Source organism: Octodon degus, unplaced genomic scaffold (genome assembly GCF_000260255.1).
Source record: "Octodon degus isolate 3935 unplaced genomic scaffold, OctDeg1.0 scaffold00054, whole genome shotgun sequence".
NCBI classification, from domain to species: Eukaryota; Metazoa; Chordata; class Mammalia; order Rodentia; family Octodontidae; genus Octodon; species Octodon degus.
In genome coordinates, this window is record NW_004524630.1 from 11,151,603 (window position 1) to 11,162,828 (window position 11,226).

An 11,226-nucleotide genomic window follows, 5' to 3' on the forward strand; every position below is an offset into this window, starting at 1 on the left:
CATGCCATGACGCCCAGACTCCATCCATCACCGGCTCAGCGCACCCAGGGGTGGGGCCGGCACAGCATGTGGCTCTTGCACTTACCTAAGCAAGCGCTTAGTCTGCTGAGCTATACCGCTGGCCCTCCATTTTTTCTTTTCTTTCTCTCTTTTTTCTTTCTTTCTTTCTTTTTTTTTTTTTTTTCATTTTGAGACAGTTTTGTTACACAGTTCATGCTACCCTTGAACTCACAGCGACCCTTCTGCCTCAGCCTCCCAAGTGCTGGGATTACAGGCATATGCTACACACTTGGCTTCCTTTTCCCTTCTAAAGATAAAATTGGTGTTATCTTTTAAAAAGTAGAACAAATCAACAGAGGGGCAGATCATAGCAAAGAGGAGAACATTAAGAGTGTGTACAGGACAGTGCCATGCAGTGAGAACTCTGAGAAAAGACAGGTGTCCCCACCCCCCGTAAGAGGGCCAAGGAGGACGGGTGAAGGAAGAAGACGCTTGTGCAGGCAAGTTGTGGAGCCTCACAACCTGGGCACTAAAAGGAAGGACACCTGCAAGGAATCAAAACTTGAGTATTTAATGAATGTTATTAAGAAGGCTGGCATTCTGTTCTGCAAAAAGGACAACAATTTAGCATTTTAAAGTGTTGTGTGGAATTGTTATAATTCCTTCTCAATTTTTAAAATTAGAATAGTTAAAAAGAATACAAGCCCATGACACTTTGTTGATACTGATTATGTACCTGTCCTAGTTTCTAGATGCACTGGAATTATCCCAGAGTCCCATGCTGTTACAATTGATGACCGAGATTCTTTGCCGAGAACAGCAGCACGTCATGGAAGAATTGTTCCAGGCCACTTTCCAAAGGATTGCCAGAAGGTAAGCCGAAAGCACAGGAGTCATGGCGCTTGCTTGTGAGGGACAGTGTCTTCTCTCTTCTACAGAATGTTGTGCCCTTACCATTGCATGTTATTTATTTTTTCTTAAAAACCAATTTTTATTTTGTAAGTTTTCACACACACACACACACACACACACACACACACACACACACTTAGAGGTTAAGAAAACCTATGTGTGAGGCTCCAGATAATGAACCAGCAGTTTCCTTGCTTTATTCTTCCCGTTAGCTTTTCTTCTTGATTGATATTTTAATTTAAAGTAAATATTTACCACATCATTAATTCACCTGAGTTCTTGTGCTTTGCTCTTCAACATGCTGTTATCATCTGAACAAAATCTCCAGTCAGTCCATGCTCTGATTTGCCATCTCAAAAGGCCTTACACTCCTCAATATTCTTGGATATTTGAATTTTGATCCACTCCTGATCATTTCACAATCACATCTCTTAAGTCTGACTTCTGGACCAGTCCTCTTTCCTTACTGAGAAAGCCTAGATATTTGCCCTGTTCAGTGTCTTTATTTTGGATTTCTGAGTCTTTCCTGGTCCTTTTATTTAACTTGTTTCTCCAGTCCTTGTTTCCTCTTATGGAGAGTTAAGTCTTAAGAGTTCATTTTGTTTCAGGTTCACATTTTGGCAAGATTGCTTGCTAATTAATGTCCTCTGCTTCATCTTTAGGCCAGTGGGGGACACCTGTTGTCCAGTTGGCCTGCATCAGATGCTAAAGTTGGGCAGCCAGGTTCCTTATAGAGCGTTTTCCTAATGGGTTTAGCATACGTTTTAGTTGCCCTTAATTGATTATTTTATGAGGAGTTGAAAATAGCCATTTTTCTGATTCTTGTGTCCATTTTAAATTCAGTAGTTGTAGTTAACACTCTAATGAAATTATGCTCATAATTAGGACAGTTTGGTTACCTAAAGAATAATTTACTATTTTAGAAAAATATAGGAGAAATAGCTCAGTAGCTAAAGAACCTACCTGGCAAGCACAAGGTCCTGAGTTCAATCCCTGGTACAAAAAAAAAAGTAGAAAAATGTAGTAGGAAAGATGAGATATACTTAATTATTAGTTTTTAAGGTAAAAGTTTGCTGGTATAGCTACTTCTAATTGTAAATGTTCAGTGAACTTTTTAAATTGGTATTTATTTATATTGAATTTATAACTACATTTATTTTAGAGTTATATTTTATATACTACAGAATTAAGCATTTTAAGTATACAACTGAATGATTGTTTTAGGAATTTTAAGAGTGGTACCGCCATTACCATTGGATATTGTTATTCTTTAGTAAGATTTGCACCGCCTTCTACAGTTGACTCCCATTCACACAGTCAGCCCGAGCGACTGCTAATCTGCTTTTTAAAAAATTTAGGGCTAGTGAGATAGTGCAGCAGACTAAGTGCCTGCTTTGGCAAGCACAGGGACCAGGGTTTGATCCCTGGTTCACATGCCATGCCAGCCTTGCCCTGGGGCACTCTGAGCCAGCGACTGGTCCGGGCATGGTGACACACGCCTGTAATCCCAGTGCCTGGGGAGGCTGAAAGCAGGAGGATCATTATGAGTCCAGGCTATGTAGTGAGACCCTGTACCAAACACATAAATGAAAAAAAAATTTTTTTTAGTTTACCTTTCTGTCATAAATTTGCCTTTTCTAAACTATTCATATAAATGGAATTGTGTGATCACTTGCACATGGGTTCTTTCTTCAGGCTGCTATGTTGAGGCTCTCCCATGATGTAGCATGAGTTAGTAGGTTATTCCTTCCTCTTGATGCTTTCCAAAATACCATATGGCAATTAATCGACTATACAACATTCTGTGTGACAGAACATGCGTTCATTTTTGTTTTGTTTTTATTTTCTAATTTTTTGAGATAAGGTCCCTCTGTGTAGGCCAGGCTTCTTTGAAGCTCCCCGTGTAACCCAGGATGGCCTCAGATTGTGACAACCATCCTGTCTCAGCCTCTCAAGTGCTGGTATTACAGGTGTGTGCCACTATTCCTGGCCCACATGTGGACTTTTAACACACACGAAACATTCTTCCAGACAGAGTATCTTGGTCACTTTCCACATCAGTGACACAACACTCACTACCCACAATTTAAAGGAGAGTTTATTTGGGTTCACAGTTTATAGAGGTTTCAGTCCATAATCTGGTGGCCCCGAGGCAGGACAGTGTGACATGTAATGGATTTCTTTCTTTTTTTTTTTTTTTTAATTTATTTTATTTATTTGTGTGTGTGTGTGTGTGTGTGCATGTAATGGATTTCTAACTGGTGGTCAACTGAATACACCCAGCTGAATTGAACTAGCATGGTGCTGGGTGCGGGAGGCCCACCTGAGGGCTGTTGCCAGCAGCATAAAGGCAGAACTGGAGAAGCTGTTGAATGCAGTTAGGGATGCAGTTAGGGATGCTGTTTAGAGAAGCTGTTGGAGCTGTTGGAAGCTGCTCATTCTCTTGGGCTGTTCTGCTGGAGGACCCTGTCATGCTGGCTTTCCTGATGAACTTTGGATAAGCTTGGATCCTCATCTTGAGCATCACTTCCTGGCTCTGGAGGGGAAGACAGTGCACTGCTCAGCCTCATGGAGAAGCTTGTCACGTTGGCTTTCCTGATGGGAACTCGGCTTTCCTCATTGCTGGAGGAGCTTGGGACCTCACTGTTGCTGAGGATGGCTGTGGTACCTTTGGGGGAGCTCTGGTGCTTACCTTCAGCATTGCTTCCTAGCCCCAGTTCAGATCCCTCAGCCTGCTAGCACAGATCCTCCATCCCACTGGTGTAGATTTCCCAGCTTCCACCACAGACCCTTGGGCCTTTCCAGCGCAGATCCACCAAGCAAGCCTACATGAGACCTTGTTGTGGGCTTCAGGCCTCCATTGTTATGAGCTCTAGGTTTTCATACGGACTCATGCCGGAAATTAGGATCCAGGCCCTCAGCTGGAGTCTTTAGTATTTAGTGTGTGGATAGATTTCCTGCACTTGAATATGCTTCTTGGGTGATTCCTTATAACTAATATTATGAAACGTTTCCTGCATTATATTGTTCCCTTTGCGAAATCCCCAAACCATGACAGCTAGGAATAGCTGCTGTAATCTTGGGGTGCAGAAAGCATTGAAATCAGGGGTGCCATGGAGGGTGCTGGGCCATAAAACAGGATTTGGTGCTTTTAAAAAGGAGAGGGAGGGAGAGAGGGGAAGTAAAAAGAAGACATATTGTGTACATGGACCGGCTCCCCGTGACAAACGTAATCATTACATATTGTAAACATGTACTAATAAAAAATTTTAAAAATAGAATGAGATTGAAGCCATACAAATTATATTCTCTGACTACAATGACATTTAATTAGAAATCAGCAGCAGAAGAAAATTGAGGACTTGGCCAGCAAGGGTATATAATGAGTTTAGGGACAGTTTGGACTCTGTCTCCAACACAAACACCCCCAGCAACAATAAAAATTAAAACAAACAAAAAAATGAATAATCTGAACTTTCTACCTTAAAATCTGGAAAAGAGAACTAAACCAAAGGTAAGCTGAAAGAAGGGAGAAACGAAGATTAGAATGAAAGCAAATAGCAGGAAAATGGTAAGAAAATGCATTAAACTAGAAGTTAGTTTTTAAAAAATTGACAAGTTGTTAGATCAAAAATAAAGGGAAAAGTATTTTATGAAAATCAGGAATGAAAGAGGGACCATTTTTACTGACTTCTCAGAAGTTAAAAAAACTAAGGGAACATTACAAACAGCTTTATGTCAGAAGTTTTACGAGTTAAGTGAAAGAAATTCCTACAAAATCAATAAAATTGACTCAACATGAAATTTGAAAATCTGAACATCTTTAATCATTAAAAGTTTCCACAGAGGAAAGCCCAGACCCAGATACTTTAGTAGTGAATTTTATCAAATATTTAAGGAAAAAGTATCAATACTTCATATATGTTTTAGGAAGTAGGAGAAGGATTCTTCCCAACTCCTCTGATGCCAAAGCCAGAAAAAATCTTCGTCACAAAAAACCTGCAGTCCAGTGCTCCTCATGGATAGAGACACAAGTGTGTCCCCCGCTGCGTTAGCCAGCCAAATCCAAGATGGGAAAGAGATTGTGTGTGTGTCGTAACTGACTGGGATTTATTGTAGGAGCACCACCCTGTGTTAACACCTGGAAATCAATTGATGTCGGGCACCATTACTGATAGAATAAAGGACCAAAGCCTGTTTTCATTTCAGCAGATGCAGGAAAATGTGCTTTCCTTTTTCCTTCTTATTTAAGCAAGTGCGCAGTTCTTTATTGTGTGGAAGTGTCATTGGATGTTGACATGACGCTCCATGGTTTGACTTTGAATTCCATCACTTACTATTAAGAATAACGCCACAGTGAATAGCTGTACGCTTATATGATTTTTGAATTTGGCCAGTAAAATTCCGAGGTAGATTAAAGCAGAGATTATGCATGTCTTAGTTTGGACTGCTGTAACAAAATACTACAGACAGGACAACTTATAAATTGATTTTTTACAGTTGTGAAAACTGGAAATTCAGAATCAGGGTGGAGCAGGTTCCGTATCTGCTTTCTATCTCATAGGTGGTGCCTTCTTGCTGTGCCCTCATATGGTAGAAGGGGAAAGGAGTGCCCTCAGGCCTCTTCTACAGAGGCCCTGATCCCTGAGGACCCTCACAGTTCACGAGCTCCAAAGTCCCCTCCTATTAATACCATTAGCTGGGGAGAGGATTGGGGAGGGGCGTGACCACTGGGCCCGCAGTAGTGCCCAGTGAACATCAAAAAGTCAGTGTGGCACATGGTAGTGTCTTGCAGACTTGAAGCATCCTCTGTCTACCCTATTTTACCCTGGTCAGCTTCAGAGCATTTGGGTTTTAAAGACTTTTGTTCTAACCCTCTTTTAATAGGTAAGGAAATGTAACTCCGTATTCTTTTGTTGTGTTTTCTTTCATAATTTTTTTTTCTTCTTTTCTTTTTTAAAAACAAAGGCTTTGTGTGCACTAGGCTGGCCTTGAGCTTGTTTCATATCCTGGCTGGCCTTCAAGTTGGAATCTTGCATCAGCCTCTTGAGTGCTGGGATTATAGGTGATGCTGCTATGTGCAGCTGATTGGTTTTCTGTTTTTTGGTTTTTTTTGTCTTTTTGACACAGGATCTCGCTAAGCAGCTCAGGCTGACCTTGAGCTCACTTTATAGCCCAAGCTGGTCTTAAGCTCGGCCTCATGACTTCTGGAATTACAGGTCACTATGTCACATAATAGTATATGACAAATTATGTCACTATGCCTGGCTGTAGCTGCATTCTTAATGTATCGATTTATGGACAGAATTTTAATGCTGATTATTCAGATACTTTATTTTTCCGGTGAGGAAGGCTCACATAGCAGGCTGCATCTCTGCTTAGGAAATAAGCATAGTGCTTGATGAATAGACATAACCCGGAATTTTTCAGTACAAACTTGTGAGTGTCAGCTCCTCAGAATGTGAGCATCTGTAGGCCGACGCTCTCCCCGAGCCTTTCCAGTGTTCTCAAGCGAGAACAGATTTGGGAGCAAATGACAGGCTTTTCTTCCTAATGCCTAAATTGGTTTTGAAGGTTTCTGGGGGTGAACAAAGCAACCCAACTTAGGTGCAAATGATTCTTGTCTTGATAGGTTTCATTTATCTCATCTTTTAAGGTATTTTGTATTTCATAATAATTGGAGTTTGTGCTGCTTTTTATGTAAGAGATACTTAAGGCATTTATTCACAGCATGAACTTTGTGTGCATGTGTAACTCTGTGTGTGTGTGTGTGTGTGTGTGTGTGTGTCTCTGTGTGTTATTGGGGATGGAACTCACTTTACACTGGGCTACATCCTTTTGTATTTCATATTTTAAGGCAAGGTCTCACGAAGTCCCTGCGTTGCCCAGGCTTGCAGCCCTCCCTCCTCAGCTGCCCAGAGTATTGGGATTACAGGTGTGTATCTCCAAGCTTGGCATATAATTTTATCTCTTTTTCTTAGGAGTTCCTGTGTCACGCAGTCAGGCCTTCTGGACAGTGTGTACAGAATGTTCAGGAGGAATGACCTACTTTCAAATATGACCCGCCAAGCCTTTGTAGATCGCTGTCTCCTCACCCTGCTGTGGCACTGCAGCCTGGATGCTCTAAGAGAGTTCTTCAGCAGTATCGTAGTGGATGCCATTGACATGTTGAAGACCAGATTCACAAAGGTATCGTGCATCATGTTAAACTCACTAGTAGTAGAAATCTCCCCGTAGGCCCCAGTGTCGTTAGAACCTGCCATGTGTTCAGTTAGGGGAGCTCTTGCTCAGAGACCTTTCCTCTGCATTTGGTAACCATCTGTGGCTCCGTGGACCTGCCCTAGTTTCCATGGCTTCTGTAATACCTCACTGCTCACCCAGTGGTGTAGAACAACACATTTCTTCTCTCATAGTCCTGGAGGCCAGAAACCTATAGTTAGCTATTCTGGGCCCAAATCATAGTGTTGTGGGGCCACACTCCTTATCTCTTGCAAAAGCCCCTTTTGTCTCTGCCAGCCTCGAATAGCTATGGCATTGTACTGAGACTGGATTGTATGAGACTGTCACCCTCTCTTTTCCTTTTGTCTCACCTCCCTTTATCTAAGGTTACATGTGATTTCCTTTGGAGCCTATACCTGAATAATCACAAATCTCCCTATCTCAAGGTCTTGAACTTACATCTTCAGAGTCCCTTTTCACTGTTTGAGGAGGTCACATTCAAGGATTCTAGAGATTAGTGCATCTCTTAGATCTCTTGTGTGGGTTGGGGGGAGGGTGTCCTTTCACCTCCCAGGGTTTTTTTTTTTTTTTTTTTTTTTTTTTTTGCGTAACCAGGGATTGAACTCAGGCCCTTGAGCTTGCCAGAAGCTCCCACTCCACTGAGCCATCTATCTCCCCGACTTCCCAGGAAATCCTGTTGGGAGATACTGTAAATACCCAAATAGTACAGTTTTAATGTAGTGTTCAGAAGAGGTGAACATTGGTGTTTTCCCTGTTGATTTTCACATGCTGTTCCTATGAAAGTCTTCTGAAAGACTTTGTACAGATGTGGCACACCCACGGCTCACTATTTGTATATCATGTGTGGTTTTTTTAAATTTTAATTTGTTTTTAGTACATTTGCAGTACATACTGATTCATTGTGGGGAATTGGTACACATATATAACACACCCCAATTTTTTTCCCTTCTCCTCTACTTTCCCATCATGTGTTATTTTTTCTTTCGCCCTTATAGTTATGATACATCCACGTTGGAAGCCCCAGGCAACAGGGAACTCTTCCTTTTGAACTATTTAGCTTCTTTTTAAAGATTATTTCCTATCTAAAGAACACTAAATGTTAAATCTGATTTTTTTTTTTGTACTGGGAATCAAAAGTATGATATATTGAGTAAGATATTTTCCGTGTTTATTAAGACCGATGATCACTATTACCTTTTCTAAGCTAAACGAATCTACCTTTGAAACTCAAATCACCAAGAAGATGGGTTATTACAAGATGCTAGAAGTGATGTATTCGCGTCTTCCAAAAGATGATGTTTACTCCAAGGAATCTAAAATTAATCAAGTTTTCCATGGCTCCGGTGTTACAGAAGGAAATGAACTTACAAAGACACTTATTAAGTAAGATTTTACTGTATTTAATTTGTTAATAGTTTTAGTGGCTGTTACCATTTGTATAATGTGTACGTACGTTTTACTTAAATACAAAACTTTTATAGTTTCTGTTTTTTCTCGTATACAGACTTCTTAGATGGACTTTAGTGTGTTATTGGACAAAGACATTTTATCTCATATTCACCTTTTGTAAAGAATAAAACTTTTTTTTTTTTTTTTTTTTTTGTCTTTCTGAGACAGGGTCCCGTTACATGTGGAGGTCTGCCCTCACACGGGGGATCAGGGTGGAGGGAGGACGGAATAAAAAGCAAGTAGACAGAAAGTCCTGATGTTGTACCCAACGTTTATCTTAGTCAGTGCTAAGCCTTCTTCGTTTTGGGGGGAGAATAGATTGCCAAGGCCTGCTAATAAACAGAAGACTGCACGTTCCAGAACCGAGTCCGCAGTCGGGCCCTTTGCCTGAGCCGCGGGTCAGGGAAGCTGTGTGCATTGCCAGGTTGTGCTGTTGTATCTTTTTTTTTTTTTTTTTAAATCTGGCCTCCGACAGCTACGCAGTTGAGGCTGGCCTTGAGCGCACTTTGTAGCCCAGGCTGGTCTGGACCTCGCAAGGATCCTCCTGCCCCAGCCTCCTGCGTGCTAGGATTACAGGTGTGCAGCACCACACCTGGCTTTTAAACTTCCTTTTCTTTCACAGTTTTTTGCTACCCTCTGCCCTCCAGTAGCTGGATAAATTTGTACCAACTCCAATTTTATTTTTACTGTCATTGAAAATTTTAAAAGTGGTATTTTTCCAGGCATTCTGTAAAGCACAGGTGAGTCAGGTATGTTCTCTAGAACAAGTGTTCTGATGGAGTTCTTCTAAGTAGGAGCCTGTGCCGTGCACTTTGTCTCCAGACTTGTTGCCACTCTGTTACGCTTGTCCCTCTGTTCCCTGCTTCCGGGAATGGTGTCACCTTCCTCTCACTGCCTAGTGTCCGAGGGGCTTGGTGATCACCGCTCATCCTGCTTCCTCCACCTTTCTCCATCTTTTGCCAACACCCTGTCATTTACCAATTTGCCAGATTTTATTCTCCAGGGTTCCTGCCACCAGTTTCTGTTCCCCTTCCTGTGGTTGTCATGGTGTCTGGGCTTCTTTGTGAGCCATTGTGCCTGTGTGCTCTAGAATTTTTTTGCCAGCTCAGCTGGCCCTGAGGGTGGGGCTGGCATAGTATGTGGTGCTGGGGATCGAACCTCAGTCGCCTGCACCTGCCTAAGCTTGCCTAAGCAGGTGCTTTAGACCACTGAGCTATCTCGCCATCTGGAATTCTTTTCTCTGCTCCTAGACGAATCTTTTTCATGTCTCTTCTGCTGAAGTGATGATGCAGTTGGAACCCGCATCTGACCCTTTCATTTTCTCACCGGTAGCCCTTCAATAGCACCTGGGACTTCAATAATGGGTGGGCAGACTTTCCGTAAAGGCCAAATCGTTTTGGTTTGTGGGCCATATAATCTGCCACCACTGCAGCACTGTACCTTGCGTAAGCCCGTAGCTGTCAGCGAGTGGCGGGGCTGCACTCCAGGAAAGCTTGTTTGAGAAGTAGCGGGCTCCTAAGTGCGGCGTGGCCCCGCCTGGCGGGGTGAAGCCCACGCCCTGCGCGCGATGGGCGAGCTCTGCCAGAGCCAGCTCTCGCCGCCGGCCGCCAGCCACCGGCTGCTCCCGCGCCTCCCAGCACACCACACCGCCCAGCCCCCGTTCTGAGTGATGTTCTTCCCTGCTCGGAGTGCTGCCTATGTCCCTTTCTGTTCTGGGAAACTCTGTTTCAAGCTGGGAGGCTGAGGCGGGGGATTTCTTGAGCCCAGAGTTCACGGCCAGGCCAGAGAACAGGGAGACCTGTCTTTTAAAGACAGTCAAACAGCTCAGCTCTGACATTTTCTCTGAAATCTTTATTGTCAGCGCCTTAGACTAGGCTACTCTGTCCTCCTTGCTTCCTGTCTTTACCGCTTGTTCTCGTCGCTGTGCTTAGCACTGCGTGGTGAGGCCCGCATTCGGGTCTGCACTCAGAGGTGCCAAGCTCATCTCCTGCCCCAGGGCCCCGGGCTGGGCCTGGCGGAAGCCTCACACGCGAGGGGTCGAGCTGAGGAGATCCGGGGCCTGCCTTGCTGAGTTCAGGCATCAGTTTTTCTTTTCCTTTTTTTGACCTTTTCGGAACTGAGGATTGTACCCAGGGTCTTCACACTAGACTGTATCTCCAGCTTCTATAAGTTATGAGCTAAGGGCTTGCTAAATTGTCCAGGCTGGCCTTGAACTTGTGTTTCTGCAGCCTCTGCCTCCCAGAGCACCAGTGTTACCATGTGCGCCGCCGCGCCTGGCCGAGCCTTGGTTTGCATGCCAAGTACAGTACGTCACTTTGTAGCCTTGGTCCCTCCTCCAGGTCGTGCCACGATGCCTTCACAGAGAACATGGCGGGAGAGAGCCAGTTACTGGAGAGGAGAAGACGCTACCGTTGCGCCGCGTACAACTGCGCCATCTCCGTTATCCGCTGTGTCTTCACAGAGATAAAGTTTTACCAAGGTTTTCTGTTTAGCGAAAAACCAGAAAAGGTGGGCCTCTCCAGAGGTGTTTACTGCTGCTGCCAGTATGGAATTTCAGAATTTAGACTATCAATTGAAGTTATATAATTTGCACTTCCTAAAATGTTAGGTTTTTTTTTTTTTTTT

General features: G+C 43.3%; 1 protein-coding gene across 1 annotated transcript in view; it reads left to right on the top strand.

Moving 5' to 3' along the window:
- Prkdc (protein kinase, DNA-activated, catalytic polypeptide) overlaps positions 1-11,226 on the top strand; it is a 188,415-nt gene that overhangs the window by 91,471 nt on the left and 85,718 nt on the right. The window contains exons 40-43 of the mRNA XM_023717692.1: positions 746-873; positions 6,894-7,101; positions 8,357-8,535; positions 10,941-11,109. Of these exons, the coding sequence (XP_023573460.1) occupies positions 746-873; positions 6,894-7,101; positions 8,357-8,535; positions 10,941-11,109 (684 nt within the window). The remainder of the gene's footprint in view (positions 1-745; positions 874-6,893; positions 7,102-8,356; positions 8,536-10,940; positions 11,110-11,226) is intronic.